General features: G+C 45.0%; 1 protein-coding gene across 6 annotated transcripts in view; it reads left to right on the forward strand.

The window, feature by feature from the left end:
* Positions 1 to 15,189: 15,189 nt before the first annotated feature.
* Positions 15,190 to 17,161, forward strand: part of LOC131810313 (conserved oligomeric Golgi complex subunit 2-like) — a 30,051-nt gene continuing 28,079 nt past the window's right edge. For 5 of the 6 annotated variants that reach the window (XR_009345528.1, XR_009345527.1, XR_009345530.1 and 2 more), the window contains exon 1: positions 15,190 to 15,392. Coding sequence is in view for 2 of the 6 variants with exons in the window: in XM_059138087.1 (XP_058994070.1) it covers positions 15,321 to 15,392 (72 nt within the window). In the remaining 4 variants the exon portion in view is untranslated. The other variant, XR_009345529.1, reaches the window with a different exon arrangement.

A 17,161-nucleotide genomic window follows, 5' to 3' on the forward strand; every position in this document is an offset into this window, starting at 1 on the left:
ACAGGGGCATCTTAAACCTGGCCATATAGAATAAGCTAGATTAATAATCTCTGAACATTTTTGCTCTATAGAGAAAGAAGTACAGTGGTCAGGTTCAGGCATACAGGTAACTAGGTTTAAAGTTTGACAAATTTTAAGTTTTATTTCTGGCATCTCTGTTAATGTAGCCCAGTATTTAATAAGTTGGCCTCCATCATCCATTGGTGGCCTTTGGCTACTAAGACAAATCTGGACCTGATGTGACATTATTACAGTTAGGGACTGTCCCATAGTGAGCTTTGAGGCTCTTTTATGAGGGCTGTTTTAGGTTTTGCTAAAGCATCTGTTTGCAATTGCACCTCAATGGAGGTGGCCTCTAGATAAATATGACTAAGGGATGAAACCAATAAGAAGACCTTTGAGTGGTCCAGCCTTAACAATATCCTAATGACAGAGGATCATTGTCAAGTGGGAGAAGAGTACGGTATGCTGGCTTTTAGGCAATTTCATTATTCCAGTCGTTTAATCATGTGCCGTGGGGTCTGCTAATATCCCCACAAAATAATAAGATTGAATAAAGAAGCTATTTTACAAGTTCTCTGAAGTTTACCTCAAATTGTTTAGCTTAGGTAAACAAACATTGAAAGACAATCAAATCTAGAATTTAACATCCATAAAGGTGTTTTACTAAAATAGAATTTTTTTCTCTAAAATAACCCTCATTTACAGAGATAGCCAAATCAGGACTAATTCACTTGTGAAACAAGTTTAGTTTTGACAAACTTGGCCTATTATTTACATAAGCTCAGCAAGAACAATAAGTTTGATCAATAGATCTTTTAGCATCTGCTTTGCTGGAACTTTTAATAAGGAATCTCTAGGTTGAACTTTTAGTAGCCTCTCTGGGCCAGAAGCCAAGCCCTGTACTGGCCATCAGGCATGCCTGCAATACCTGTCGATTTGGGCGAATCTCTCATTGGGGAATTCCTCTTCTGAGACCGCACCTACCAAGGAGTGACATTCTTTACTCACCTGGTGAGGCTGCTGGGAACTCTGTAAGCAAGGTATCAGGCCAACAGTCCCAAGGGGCTTTATGGCTCTAGGTTTTATAAAGTCAACCTTAGTTCCTTTAAACTGTCTGGTTATATCCGAGTCTTTTTAAATATGACATTCCAGCCAACGCCTTGATAAAATAAACCGTGTTTCCAATTCTTTCCTGTTACAAGGAGAACAGATTCTTATTGGACTTATGCAAATGACTGATTGTCATGGAAGAATGTTTACTTACTGAGACCTTTTGGTTTCAGAGGGTTCAGATAGAGAGAAAAGCTTGAATGCTTTGAGCTCTTTTATAAATGAGCACTTTTACATCTCTATAAGTTACAGATAACTAGGAGGAAGTATCCCTAGTCTGGAAAAGTAAGTAAGTTTAAAGTAAGACAAAACATTAAGAGATATAACATTATAATTTTTTAGTTCATTTAGTCCCGTGTTACCAAATCTAGTGAATGCGGCTTTAGTCAGTTTTGGAAATTTTTACCCATTTCAGTTTTAGGATTTTCAAGTATATCAAATATCTGTATTTGTCCTGAAAGTCCTTTATAGGAATCTCCTTGAAAATAAAACTCATTTTATAAGAGAATTAAAACAATTATAAATGACAAAAACTCAGAATGGATATGGTTAAAGCTAAGGAGACACGGGAGTTTACAATTTAGCTGCAAGGAAATCAGGTTATTTTTGTGATACATAACATTTCCATAATTACAGTATCAAGCGATGATCTCTCAAAACATTAAAACTTTAGGAAGTGCGTAGAATCTCTAGAATAGTTATAGTATTTTCCCAAATGTAATCCAAGGTTTATCATCGGTTCAGTAGTATTTCATGAGCAACTTCATATATTAAGGAAAAGCCTGAGTTAAAGAGATTTTACAATTTAAATCTTGTCAACATTTGCTAAGATCTCAGAAAGTTTTGAAGCACATGCCTAAATATAATTAGGGATGTTAAACACCTGATAAAACAAAACATAGAAACTGGTTTTTCTGGGCAGGCAAAGAGAAAATCACTTACATTCTCGTAACAGGAGATCAATTAATCTAAGAAAACTTTGTCCTTTGAACAGAAAATTTTAGTCTTGTACTAATGTAATATACTTTTAAAACCCATTTATTTAGTCTATTTTAGTCCGTCCTGACCATAGCTAAAATTCCTTTTCTGAAGATTTCCCTTTATAAATCTTTTATAACTTTCCTTTGCACTCAGGTCTTGTCCTAAGCCATTTCTTACTAAGCAACCATCTCATTTAGGATAAAATTACCTTCCCTTACCTTCAACAAAATGTATTCCCATTCCTTAAATTTTTTTACTTATCATCTACTTTCCTACAGAGTTTCCCTTATTTCCATCAGTCTTAGTTACACTAAGCAGAATTTGATACTCTTAGAAACCCCTTAATCTCTAGTGAAGACTAAGTATTAACCAATTGTGAACTGTTACAACAGAATTCTTCAGGTGGCAAATTTATGAATCAGTTAAGTGGCAAACAAGTTTACCAACAGATTTAAATACTCTTAGTTTCTTTGCAGTAAGAAGTCAAAAGCACAAACCTATATCCAGTAATTAATGACCTAGCATTTTATCCTGCTTGGTTAAGACCTAGATGTTTATAATTCAATTTTATTTGTCATCCAAGCAAAACTTTAAAGCTTTCAGATTATCAAAGACTTTGAAAACGACTTCAGCAATTACCCATTAGAACTTTGAGACAGACAATTAACCACCAGTTTAGTTATTTCTTTGCTAACAAATTTTAATAAATAACATGAGCTTATTTGACCTTCAGTAAACTTCGAAGTTTTACATTTACTGCTGATAACTTAAAAGACAGGTCTTATTTTAATTAAACCAACAAACTTAACTTAGTTCCAACACTGATTTACGTTCCATCTGGACCTGAGACATGGTTGGGAAGATCTGGAGTGAGGGGGTGTTAGGTCCAGGGGGTGCTCTTCTTGCTCCTTGACAGTGAAGAGAGAAGGAGCTGTGGTGCATGATCTAGAGGCGAGTCATGAGGGCTGCACACACGTTGGTATAGAAATAGGAGAAGAGGGAAACAGAAGAAAGAAAGTGCTGCCAGGAGGCAGAGAAAGGATTCCCAGTTTTGGAGCTCCTAAGCCCCAACAGAGGAGCAGATGCCATGCTTTTTCATTAACCAGGGGGGAGGGGTTAGGCAGTCCAAGTCAGGCCAGAGAACACAGGGAAATCTCCCCGAAACAAAGAGTTTCGGCAGCTGCTTGGGAATATTCCCTATAGTCTCTGTCCCGAGTCAGACCAACCCCATTTGGCTTCAGTTATAGCCATCAACATAGGAAGTGAGTGAGGGAGAAGCTCCCACATCTATTAGGAGAAACAGAGAGAAATAAAGCCAGAGTCCCCTTTGCTAGGGATGGCCCAGCAACCTGGGTTTACTAGAAGAAGGCTTATTTACATAATTATTATCCAATATGTCAGGAGGAAATTTACTAGCTGACTCATTGAATCTGGTTTTAGTTCTTAATACCTATCTTTTATATTTCCTTCCGATATGTATGATGTTGCAGACAAGGGGAGGGGGACCTTTCAGGTGCTGTCCTGCTCACGTCCCTCGTGGGAACTTAGGAGCATCTTAGCTAAGGTCTATCCACATAAACACCGGACCAGGCTACTCCATGGAGTAGATGACCGTTATGCCGTATGACGCTCCGCGAGACTCAGGGTGCAGCCCACTCAGACTCCATAGCTAAAGGCAGTGGAGCCACATAAACATTCATACAGTCAGGCATTCCTCAGATTCAAACGGATCAGACATTTTTTCCTAAACAGAATGTTACCTTCATAACTGAAACAAAGAACATATAGACACTTAGGACGTCGACAGGACAGCCTGGACACAAGAGACAAAAATAGAAATTGCTGTGCGGGTTCGGTCCAGAAATCGAGACTACGGGTTATGGTCAGGAGGAACGCAAGATCCTCTCTGACCGACAGGTGGCCCAAGATAATGGCCCTCTTCGGAAACCCCAAGGCATACCCTGGAGTAAACTGAAACCCCCGAGGCGTCCCTCGGTTGCAGCAGGGGAGAAGTCTGAGTTCGTCAACTCCTTCTCAGCCTGCCCAAAAATACGGAGCAACAACGTTGTTGTACGGAACAGAAAAACAGACAAACAGAGAGACAGAGACACGAATGACAGAGACACGGATACTGGCCAGCTTACCTCCTGGTGGGGACCGGCTAGAGTCTTGCGTGGGACTTCAAGAGATCTCGGTGGGACCTCCAAATGAAAGACCCTGGAGCCGCACCCAAGAATCAAACAGCACACCTCCACTGGATGCAAACTGCAAGAGGTTTATTGGTTACACAGGCGCCTGCGGACACATCAGACTTTGTGGGCTGAGCGCGCCGGGCTAAGTTGGGGAGCAGATTATATAGGGCAGGGTTGGGGTGGCGGGAAGAAAGCTTACAGAAGCAGATGCATGGTTACAGGGATCTGATTGGTTAATTAGTCAGGCGTTGGGTTTAAGGCAAGGACACAGTCATTTGTTCTGGCGGGCCTTGCCTCAGCACTCTGGAAAGTCCCAGGTACACTCTATTCCTCATTTCTCTTTTCTTTTGACAGACCGGGTGATCACAGACAATAGACATCCTGGTATGTGTTGCCATCCGGCTATGGGGACAATCAAGCCTTCAGCAAGGGGAGAGGGGGTGCTGTGGGGACATCAGGTGACTTAAACAAGCCTTTAGCAGGGGAGAGGGGTCTTTCAGTAGGAGGTAGGTAAGGAAGGTAGTGGGGTCAGATCACATAAAGTATTCAAGGCCATTGTAAAGATTTGCCTTTAACTTTGTGACAGATGAGAAGAGCTTGGATGGTTTTGAAGAGGCTTGACTTGATTTAGATTAGAAAAGGATCGGGGTGCCTGGGTGGCTCAGTGGGTTAAGCCTCTGCCTTCAGCTCAGGTCATGGTCTCGGGGTCCTGGCATCGAGCCCCACATTGGGCTCTCTGCTCATCAGGGAGCCTTATTCTCCCTTTCCCACTGCCTGCCTCTCTGCCTACATGGATCTCTCTCTCGCTCTGTCAAATAAATAAATAAAATCTTAAAGAGAAAAGAAAAGAATCACTCAGGCTGCTGTGTGCAGAACGGACTTGCGGGGTTGTGGGGTGGGGATGCTACTTGCATTAATGTAGACTGAGATTTCTATACTGTTGACATTTGGGGCCACATTAATTTTTGTTATGGGGAGCTGTCCTGTGCACTGACCACTAGATCGCAGGAGTGCCCTTTCCCACTCTCAACTTGTGACAACGAAAAGTGTGTCCAGACCCTGTCAAAATCCCCTGTGGGGGAGCAGGTACACAAAACTCTCCTGGTTGAGGACCACTTATTTGGGTGAGAAGGGGTATTGGCCCAGACCAGAGCAGTAGATGCAGGGGTGGGGAGAAGGGGGGAGATTTTGGGTGTATATTGAAGACAAAACATGCAGGATTTGTAAATATATTAAGTGTGGAGTGTTCGGAAAAGACAAGAGTTGGGATGATTTTACAATTTTGGGGGCCCGAGGCCCTGGAACAGTGACGTTACCACTTGCTAAGATGGGAAAGATGACGGGAGAAGCAAGTTTGATGGGCAACAGGTGTTTGTTTCTGGAGATGGTGGCTGAATCCACATGGGGATGCCCAACCAGCAGCTGAACACAGGAGTCTGGCATTCATGGGTGAGGTCCAGGCTGGAGGCACAAATATGAGCACCGTTAGGACATAGGGTTCAAGCTCTGAGAAGAAGTGGGCTTACCTACGCAGTGAGTATGGACAGAGGTGTGTTTGGCAACATGATAAGGCAGCTTCATGATATCTGTCCCCTGGTATTTGTCCTGTGAGTATGGATGGGAGTGTGTATGGGACTTAGGACTTGCTTTTAACCAGTAGAATTTGGCAAGGTAAGAAGATGTCACTATTATGATCTCATTATATTAAATCAGACTGTTTTACTGATAGGAGTTAGAGGCTGTCCTGGACTTGAAGAAGCAAAGAGCCAAGTTCAGAATCACCTGTGGAGAGAGTTATATGGCAGGAAACCGCAAGCAGCCTCTGGGGGCTGAGGATGGTTTCCAGTTAACAGCCTGGAGAATCTCCCTGGCCCACCCCAGCATGGGCTGCCCCCCAAATCACAAAGCTACAAGGAAATGAGTTCTTCCAACAACCCGAGTGAGTTTGGAAGCAGAGCCATCCCTAGTGGAACCTTCAGGTGAGAACACAGCTTGGTGGGTGCCTTCTCTCCTCCTTTGAGTGAGACCCAGAGCCAAGGACCCTGGTTAAGCTGTTTCTGGCCTCCTGACAGCTAGAGATGGTAGGATAGTAAACTGAGCTGTTTAAAGTTACTAAACTTGTTATTATTTGTTATGAAGTAACTATTAAAAACAAAACAAGAGGCCCAAAATGGAGTTGCTTATGCTAAGCCCCATGTCCCCCAAACCAGACTTAATTATGATTTCAGCTGTCCCAGAAATGGAATCTGAGCCCAGGCAAGCAGACACCACCTGATCCCCACTCCCTCAGACCCCTGCCATCCCCAGAAGCCAAGTCACCTGGCCATAACCAACCTGCCTTGTTTGCCTGACGTGACTTCCTTGCTCCTCCTCTCTTCTGCCTATAAACGTCTTTCATTTTGTACTGCTCCTCCGAGCTCCTTTCAGTCTGCAAGCAGGATGCTGCCCATTTCGTGAATCATTGAATAAAGCCAATAGGTTCTTTAAAATGTACTCAGCTGAATTTTTTTTTTAACACAACAGAAAACTCAAGCAGAAGGTCCGAGTCCCAGAGCACAGGACTGATGTCTAAAGTTCAGGAAGCTCAACAAAACCCAGCCAGGAAAGGAGCCATCATCACTGACCAGTGTGGAAGAGGAAGGGAGAGCCAACATCACGATGAAAAAGGTAGAATATTTCCAGAGAAGTGGAGGGAGTTCCTTGTCTATAGGACTGACAGGTTGAGTCATTTGGATCTGAAAGTTAATCATTGGATTTGGCAACTTGGCAGTGATTAGCTATCTTGTAAAATATCTGTGTAGGTGTAGTCGTGGGACCAATGACTGTTAGCAGTGTCTGAAGTGCAAAAAAAAATTCAGGGTTTGGATTGAAATGGGAGCAGTGGATATAAAGAGCAGTGAGCAAGTCTGACTTCTGTTTTGGAGGTCAAATCAGTTGGTTTTGCTGATGGATTAGATACGAGAAAAGGGAAAGGGGGAATTTATCCCACGGGCTGAGGCTTTAGCCAGTAGGAGGTGGGGATGCTGTTTACTAAAATGGGGAGACTGGGACAGGAGCAGGTTGAGGAGGGAGCAGGATAGAAATCATGGTGAAAATAAGACTCCTGTTACATATTCATGGAGAAATATGCTGCAGGCAGTTGGCCATGTGAATCTCAGCTCCAAGGGCGGGTTAGGATTAAAGACATTAACTTCAGAGCCTTCAGCTTCTACAAAGAACTGAAATCAATGATGCTGAATGGAATCGGCCAAAGCAGTGGTTTTAAAACTGGGGCTGGGAGGCAAGGAGTTTTGCTCCCAGGGCCGATTGAACAATATCTGGCGACATTTTTGGTGGTCACCACTTGGGGGGGTGGGTGCTGCTGGCATCTAGTGGCTAGAGACCAGAGATGCTGCTAACTGTCCTGCAGGGCACAGGACAGCCCCACAGCAGAGAATCACCCACTAGGTATCAATAGTGCTAGGTTGCGAAAGCCTGATGGAGGGAGAGAGAGAGAGAGAGCGAACGCATAGCTACAGAAGACCCAGAATCAAGCTCTTCAAAGGGGCAGAGATGAAATAGAGAAGCAAATTGAGAATACAGGTCCAGGATGGTAGGAAGAGAAACCATGTGATTAAGAGGGCACTAAGGAAGCTGGAACCTAGAGACACCGAGTACATCCACGTTTGCTAGTGATAGGCGTGTATGGTGCATGGACCGCCTAAGAGAATTCACACACCTTGCACATTTTTAAGTGGACATCTGAAACTTTTTAATCATAAACTTTTCATCACAATATATGTATATTTTATTAACTAGGTGTTGAAAATATTAAACATTTAAAAAATGAGGTAGAGGGCACCTGGGTGGCTCAGTCACTAAGCAGCTGCCTTTGGCTCAGGTAATGATCCCAGGGGCCTGGGATGAAGGCCCACATTCCTGATCAGCAGGAAGCCTGCTTCTCCCTCCCCGGCTCTCCCTACTTGTGTTCTCTCTCTCTCTCTCTCTCTGTGTGTGTGTGTGTGTGTGTGTGTGTCTCTACCAAATAAATAAATAAATCTTTAAAAAGAAAATGAGATAGGAAAAAATTGACGTCATTGGAATAACATTTGCCTGCTACAAGTTGATTTTTTTTTAAAGCAGAACAGTCTCATTTTCTGTTATTTTATTCCCCAAACCACACTGGAATGGAATGAAACCATTAAAATCCTTACTTGTGCTTTTTCCTATTATGTCCCTAAAAATATGTAGTTTAATTTAAATATTAAGGATTGAGTGTCACTAACCAAAACTGATTGTTATTCTGATGTCAGAGCACTTCCAACATCTGCCCTAATCCCCTTTCCGATGTTAACCTTTACCCTTAATAAGGAGAGGAAGCTCTAAAGGCGGAGCCTCAGGACTGCCCACAGAAGGGCATTATTTGAAACAAAATTGGTATTTCAACTTTGGTATCAGCCCAAGTCCTACACTCTAATAAGATCTGAGAGGAGTGTCTTGATCTTCTAGGAAGGAGAGGAGTATCCTGATATCAGACCCAATAATGGGTATATCACCTATCCTACAAAGCACACATGGAGTTTGGATCTGGAAATGGACTCCCTTAAAATGATCTGCACATAAGGATTCTTTATAGAGATTTTTCAACTACCCTTGGGGACATGGTACCCTACACCCACAGGTGTAGACAAATATTTTACAAGCTATGCTGGGAATGAGGTGGGGAGAGAAATATGGAGGTTGTTATAGGAAGGTAGAAGGTTAAAGGAAGTCTTTGTTTTGGGTTTTTTCCTTTTGTTTTTAAGAAAAAGGTCATTTGTCTTCTGACTGGAAGGATCCATTGGAACAAGAACTTGATATTGACTCTGGGAGTGGAGTCCTGGAGAGGGCTGGAGGGAACAAATCCCAGGCACAAGGAAGAACAAACCCCAGCTGGGGATGTCTGCTCTTTTCAATAAACCTGCTCTGTCTTCAACTCTTTCTGTGTTTCTTGTACATTTCTCCAATTACCATGTAAATTCCATGATGCCAGGGACTTTTCTGTGTCGTTCGCCACAGATTTACAAACACTCAGGGCAGTGTGTAGCACACAGTAGGTACTGACTAAATATTTGTTGAGTAAATGTCTAAAAACAAATTAAAAATGGATACAAATGTAGGTATAGATTTGATTGGGTGGTGGTAAGATAAGGAAATTCCTGCACAAGGGGCTTTTATTTTCTTGAAGTGTGACACTAGTGATGAAGTTTTGGAACACAGGTGAGGTTTGGTGGGGTGAGGTTCAGAGCCGATGACCAAGAAAGGATTCTTGAGACGTCTTAGGTGCAAATGGTGGTTTTATTAGAACACAGGGACAGGACCCAGGGGAAGAAAGAGCTGCTCAGACAGAGGCATGGTTGACTGGGAGCTGAGGAAGGTGAGGACAAATGGGGTGTCCAGATGGACTGTCATATGCTAAAGAAGAATTTCAGGATAAGGGAGACCTGGTTATTGTCAAGTCAAGGCTGTTTTTGCCTCTAATGAGGGAAAGCATGAAGACAGCTGGGAGTTTCCTGGAGATATGTTACATTCCTCCTATCACACATCCTTGTCAGTGGGCTTTGGGCTTAGAAAAAATTCAGTTTTATTACACTTCCCTCCCCCTTAGCCTCCCTCAATTTTATGGAGGGGAGAATGATGTTAGGACTTCCGGAAACTGAGGTATGGGTGTCTGGAAGTCAGGCTATTGATGAGAAAGCTTCTTCCTTCCTTGTAAGTCGCTAGGACATTCGTAGATGGAGGGAGACTCCTGTCCTGCAGGACTGGGATCTCTATCAGTTAAGCATCGTTTTTCCTTTAGGGCAGCCGGGAGTGCATGAGGAATGTTACACATATGGCATGGGGAGAGGGTGTAGGGCGCCAGCTTCTGCTTTGTCCTCAGCTTGCCTTCTGCTCCCTCATCCCTAGGACAGGAGCTGGGAGTGAGGTGACATAGTTCAGTAGAGGTGGGGGTAGGGATTGTTGAGGCAATTCTTGAAGGTGTGAAACGGTCATCCATTAGAGGGAAAGCAAACTCACCGGAGAGACAAGGGAGTTTGAAGCCAGAGTTGAGTATCCACTGGAGAATTGTGGTCAAGTGTTTTAAAGTACATCAGGTTGGCTCAGCTGTATGATTCCTTCCTGGTTTCTGGTGCATGCCAATGGCATTGGTAGAATCATTTCTAAAGAAACAAAACAAAAGAGGATAAGCCGTTCTTTCAGAAACGATGATGAATCAAGTTTTGAACATGCTGGGTTTTGAGGCACAGGTGGGACATCAGTGAAATAGCATGAGTAGGTAGTCAGTTACACGGGCCTGGTGGGTAGGAAAGAAACAGATGGTCATGTATCAGTGGGAGAGATGTTGGCTAGGGAATAGGAGCTGAAACCAAGGGCACAGTTGATATCACTACAAGAGAGGGTAGCTTGGAAGAGAAAGGTTAACTGAACCCCCGGGGAAACCCTGATGGGAAAGTCACATGCATTTCTCAGGCATGCCAATGTTGACACATATTATTGTAACTTCTGGAGGCCAGAAGCCATGGCTTTGAGACTCATTCATTCTCTGCCTCTGGCATAGCATGGGCCACATTGAAGGTAATTCTAAAATTCATTCTGATTTGATTTCATTGCACTTTTCATTTACAAGAATCTTGTCATGGTTTGCTAGTGTATCATTTTCTCAAAAAGATTAAATAAGGACCATTTTACAAATATGAGATGAATGCCTGAAGGGATTTTGTTTAATTCATTCATTAGCTCGGGAACCACTAAGATGTTACCACCATTTCAAGCAAAAATCTCCAGGCAGACACATATACAATCAGTAATACTTAAACGAATTTGCTTTGATAGATGCAAATAGATATGCAAATAGAATGCAAATGGATGCAAAACTGCCTTCTACCAAAGGAAAGGGGGTCAACTGTACTTCCAGTGGACAAAATTCATTTAAATATAGCTAGACAAGATCATCTGCATCCAAATCAATTATGTACAATCTATAGAGTTGAAAATAGCTCAAAGACAAGAAAGGCACAGAATGTCCCATAGAATTGGTCAGCCCAGAAGGGTACATGAGACAACACCTGTTTTCCCTTGGAAGACAGTATAATCTTTTAGGTTCATTTCAATGTCTTTCGTGATTTTGCCTATGCTTTAAAAAAAAAAAGTTACCCTTATTCTTATTAGTTTGAAAAAAAAACTAATAAAATACTAGTCTGTTATAAAATACACATGGAAGAATGTTCTGGCACTATCATACCCAATTTGGGGTACTAACTGATTAGGAAGATGAGGCAGAATTTGGGAGCCCCTAGAATGAGTCTGTTTCCGGTTGGAATGGGAAATATTTAAGAATCAAATTAAATGATCTCAAATCCACTCTGGAATGAAACAGGTTATAAGGAAAATACAGAAGATGTTGAAATGGACCTGTTGGCTCATTGTGAGCTTTCCTGGTCGAATGGAGACCTCTACCATGATGCTTGTACTCCATGTCCCACCCATCCCATACCTGCTATCCTGGCACCAAAGGGCCACCAGACTTTAGGCTCAGTCTGCAGTTCCAAATGGAAACCCTCTGGTCCCACAGTAGTGGACAGGATGACTCTGGTTGCTGGTGGAAGCGTCAGCTGCTTTAGTCCAACAGTTCAAGAGAGGATCAGAAGAGCATAAGGACGATATTGGAAAAAAAATGCTCGGGCGAATTTCCAGAACACAATATTTCTCTTTGCAATTTTTGAGTGTTCTGTAGCCAACCTGCCAAAAAAAATGTGAAAACTATAAATAGAGAGGAGTGGGAAGGAGAAATGAGGACCTGTCACAGTGCCAGCAAAAATAGGGAACTGAGAATCTTCCAGAGATTCAGAGTCAAAGGGGGTTAATATTTACTTAGAAAAGAAGTCGTGGGCACAAGTTCTAGGATGAAATGAAGGCAAGAGAGGGAAGTTAGGGAATCGAGAGAGAGAGACTTGAAGATAAAAAAAAAAGTCAACTTAAAGTCTCATTCCTCATTAAGGAAAGTACATATCAGAGAAGAGGGGAGAGACTGGGATATAGTTGATCACTGATTGTGTCTGGCTCTGATTAGAAGCTTTGTATCCACTTTTTAATTTAATCTTCCAGCCTGTTTCCTGGATTCCAGCTTCTATTTCCTATGAAATAGGTACCATCACCAAAGACGAGAGTCAAACATGTAACAGTAGTCAAATCTTTAACAGCGCGGACAACTAACTAACCAAAAGCTGGCCCGGGGACCCCTGCAGAGTCAAGTGTTACATGCCCAGTGCCTGGACCGTGAGGCCATGGTAGGGATCTTGGGAAGGGTTCAGGGTAGGGAGACACACCGCAGGTTCTGGCCAGAGGCTAGTCACCAAACTTTGTGTGGCTGAAGGGGTGTGTACCAGCTGAATGTCAGCTCCCAGATGAAACTGAGGGAAATGTCCTTTGGGAAGGTTTCCGCTGACTCTGCCTTTCCTTCGTCCTCCCCAGGGTGTTCCATTAGCATTTGGGGTCTGGGGTCTTGCCTGTTGCTCCTGGCTTTGGTGGGCCACGCCACTGCCACAGCCAGGGCTCCAAGTGGCAGTGAACTGTATGGGCTCTTGACTGTTCCCTCCTTACTCTTGGAAGGAGAACAGGCAGCAGGGATTTTCATTCTTTGTTGGCACCTACTCTCTTCAGCAACCCCAAGATCAGAACCCCAGGCTGCACAAGCTCAGGTTCATGTCTTTACCAAAGGCCGGCAATAATTTCAGAAAGGAATGACAATGAAGGCAAAAAACAGTTCAACTACTCGCTCATCTGGACTTCTAGGGCAGGTGGGGTTCCCAGACAACTTTGTTTCGTCGGTCTGGCACTCTTGGCCCCCCCCCTCGGTGCCTTGGTGATGAGTGTGGGCCTTGCTGTTTGCGCTGCCTGAATTTGCCCTTGTCGCTTATTAGCACTGTGGTCCTAAAAGTCTGAGAGGCTAAAAGTCATGCCTCTCAGAGCCAATCGGAATAGCTTATTAGACCTATTGATTCTGGCATAGTGGGCCTGTGCGGAAATCTCTCTTCTTCATCCCTCCTCCTTCTCAGTCTTCCCCTCCTCCACCTCTTCCTCCTCCTTCTTTGATGTGTAAACCAAGGTATTTGGGGAGCAGGGAATGATGTGATGTTTGGGATTTACTTTAAAATATATTCCAAACCTCCCCCCTCCCCAAAAGCAAAAATACAGCCACTTTGGGGGAAGTAGAAGGAGGAGGGCCTTTGAAACAGTTGGGGAAGCAGAGTGATAAGTACTCAGAAGGGCCGGGATCCTTCTGCTCTACACATTTTGGTGTGTGCTTGAGAATTTTCATAATAAGAGTAAACAAACAAAGACCAAATAATGAGGCTTTCATTCCCTATATACAAATGACCACAACAGGGCATAGAATGCACTTTCATAGTTGTTCCCCTGGCAATTTATTCTGATTCTCCAAATAAGATTCCAGCTCTCATCCTACCAGTCATAGTCTCTGGATATTGACTGGGAACGTTTTCCTCAACAAGGCCTTGCCAGGCCCACGCTAGGGAATGTATTGTTTTAGATTCTGTACTCAGGTTTTAAAGATTATTTATTTATTTATTTATCAGAGGAGGGGGAGAGCGAGCACAGGCAGACAGAATGGCAGGCAGAGGCAGAGGGAGAAGCAGGCTCCCTGCAGAGCAAGGAGCCCTTGTGGGACTCTATCCGAGGACGCTGGGATCATGACCTGAGCCGAAGGCAGCTGCTTAACAGGCTTCCCTGTACTCACGTTTTAAAAAAAGTGACCAGTTTCCCGTTTGGAGTGACTCGAATGCAAGACTCACTGTAAGCCATTGTCTTGCTGTGTCCCATCCCTTTCTAAGGACTGCTTGTGCTATCTCTGGGAGATCACAGCATTGGGAGGGGCAGCCCAGGCCTGGGCTACTACAGCAAAGCTGCAGCCTGAAGGGCTCACATGAGATCTGTGGTTTGAGCTGTCAGAGCCTCACGGAGAAAAAAAAAAGAGAAATGAATCATCATTTGACCATGACATTCCCACTAAAGGTGAGGACAGTGGGAGAAAGAGCAAGGGAAGAGAAAAGAAAAATCTCAAAATAAATGTGGGGTGGATGGCAGGAGGAGGAGGGGGTCTCGGAAATTGGGGGCAGGTGTGGCGATCGAACCAACGCTAGCCACAAACACAGGATTCCGCCCATTCTAGAGCGGACTGGACATAAACATGCTCCCACATCTACTTGTCGGCTGCGTTTTGTCAGCCGGTAGCAAGGTGACTCTTTAAGAGCTCTGAGAACCCAAACTTGTGGCCTCCCCGCAGCTGAGCCAAAGTGGAGCTGGGAGCTGCCCTGACGACCCGAGGCTGCCAGCTGACCACCTTCCTCCCTACTGATCGCTGGAGCCAAGCTCGGCGGGGGAGAAGCCACGCTCGCAGGTGGGTGCCGGGGCTAAGGGCAGAAGCCGGGTTCCCACAGAGGCCTCCTCGCCCAGGCGGCTGCAGGGGCGGCGCACGGGGACCGGAGGCCTGACACCGGGACGCGCCCCCCACTCTGGACAATCGGCCGCAGAAGTAAAGGGCCAGCATCTGGCCACGGCTGTGCTTCCCGCGGGACAATCTCGGGAGAAGGTCCTGGAAGAGGCTCGCAGGCCGATTTTCCGAGGGAAAGGGCGAGGTGGGGAGGGAGCGCCCCTGACCCTCCCCGCCCCCCCTCTCCCGCTCACCCAGCATCACCAGCGTCCCGGCTGCTCCGCAGAAACTTACGCGAGGTTGTAGTGTCGCCCTCTGCCGCATGGGGGCAGCATCACCTGCTGGCTCAGCGGCAGCGGTCTGCACCCCTCTCTTGGCGGAGGCAGGCGCAGGCGGGCCTGCGGCATCCTCTTTCATTGGCCGAGGCGCGGACGCTGCCATGTTGGAGGAAGCAGTGCCTTCTGTGCGGTGGAAACGCCGTGGCTTCACCGGTAGCGTCGGGGAGCGCAGCCTCCTACCTTTTCTCCTCGCTCGAGTGTCGGTGCTGAGAGGCGGCGGCCGGCGGGATGGAGAGAAGTAGGATGAACCTGCCCAAGGGGCTGGACACGCTCTGCTTCGACAAGGACGAGTTCATGAAGGTGCGCACCTGGGCTCTGCTCCCCGGAGCCGGGCCGTGGGTGGCCTGCCCTCCTTGGCCCTCCGGGGCCTCTCCTCGGGCTTCTCCTGCGGGCTTCCTGGGCCGTCCCTGCCCCGGACGGGTCCTCGGCGGGGACCTCACTGCACTTCACAGTGAGTCTCTTGGCCTCGGGTGGGCTAGGTGCAGCCTGGAGAAAGCACTCCTGTGAAATCGTGCACATTGAATGAAAAGGCCTGAAAGTTCAAGGCAAGTGGTTTTGAGCTAAACGTAAAAGCCCCGGACGCGTAGGACCCGCCTCTGGTACCGTGCGGCACAGTCAGACCGCCGCTCCCCCGGCCTGACAGAAGCCTCCCAGTGCCTTGTGCCTAGAAGCTGAGCGACTGTGCGTTGAACACATCTCTGAATACACGTACTTACCAGGAATCGGGTCAAAAAGGCACTTAACCTAACGTTTATGCCTGACTTTCGTCTTAAGCTCCCGGAATGAGAAATCTGAAAGACTGTACTGTCGTTACTGGTTCTGGTCCAGTACTACAAAGCATACCAAGCTCCTTTTCTAAAGTTGCCCTACTTCTCTTGGTGAGGTCAGCCTGAAGCTGGCAGCAGATAACTGTAGGACATAAACTTACAGAATAGAAATTTAAACTGAAAAGACTTTACTGACAGGAAAGGTTCATCAGACATAGCCTTGAAAATGTCCCAAGGTTTGAATCAGAGCCAGGAGGAGCTTTATCTGTTTTCTGTATCCCTCTGGGTCTGTACTTAAACTATCAAAACGTATATGTTTAATTTCTAAGGATTGGGATTTAGTAGCTGGTTTCAGTGTTAAAAAGTTTTGGCTCTGTAGGTACCTAAAATTCTGAAAAGAGTTTGAATTTCTTACTTTTTTATGGCTTCAAGTCATAATATGTTTTTTTCTTTTTTGGGTTAACCAGCTAGTTCCTTTTTGATACTTGCATTCAGATCACATCTCCCAAACTCTGGCTTTAAAAGTGCTTATGTCTGGGGGCGCCTGGGTGGCTCAGTGGGTTAAATCCTCTGCTTTCGGCTCAGGTCATGATCCCAGGGTCCTGGGATCGAGCCCCACATCGGGCTCTCTGCTCAGCAGGGAGCCTGCTTCCACTTCTCTCTCTGCCTGCCTCTCTGCCTACTTGTGATCTCTGTCTGTCAAATAAATAAATAAAATATTTTTTTAAAAAAAGTGCTTATGTCTGGATCCTCTGCAGTGTGGCCATATCATTTTTAATATGTAGGGATGCCTAGACGAAGGTATATTGTACTCTTGTTCTTGTATGGTGATGTTAAGCCACTGTAATAAAAGGTGTAAATTGAATGGAGTGTCTGAAGGAGAGCACAGAGTGAATTCTCGGATCCAGAAACCTTTTGTTAATGAACGACACGTGATGAGGAGAGAGGTCATTGGAAGAAGAAAAGGCACACACACAGACTTAAAGAATCTCAAAGCACGGAAGTCTCTTTAGCTTGTCTGTCTTTGGACTTCGTCAGGCTTTCTTTGAGCCTAACACTAGCATTTTCTCGCACTTCCTTGCCCCGCCATCTTTCTCACTCTGAGCTGACAGAATGCCTTTGGTCAAAGCAGCTTCGGAAAATAGAAATCTCAAAATAGCAGTTCTAAAGTAGGACTTAGAGGTAGGAAGAGAGCAAACTGGGAAAGTGGCTAGAATGCCAGCAATTCCATATTCTTTCAAGGCTCTGACATTTCTGAATATAATGTACAATTTGTAGTGTTAATGAACGTGACCCCTTCAT

Source organism: Mustela lutreola, chromosome 10, assembly GCF_030435805.1.
Source record: "Mustela lutreola isolate mMusLut2 chromosome 10, mMusLut2.pri, whole genome shotgun sequence".
NCBI lineage: Eukaryota > Metazoa > Chordata > Mammalia > Carnivora > Mustelidae > Mustela > Mustela lutreola.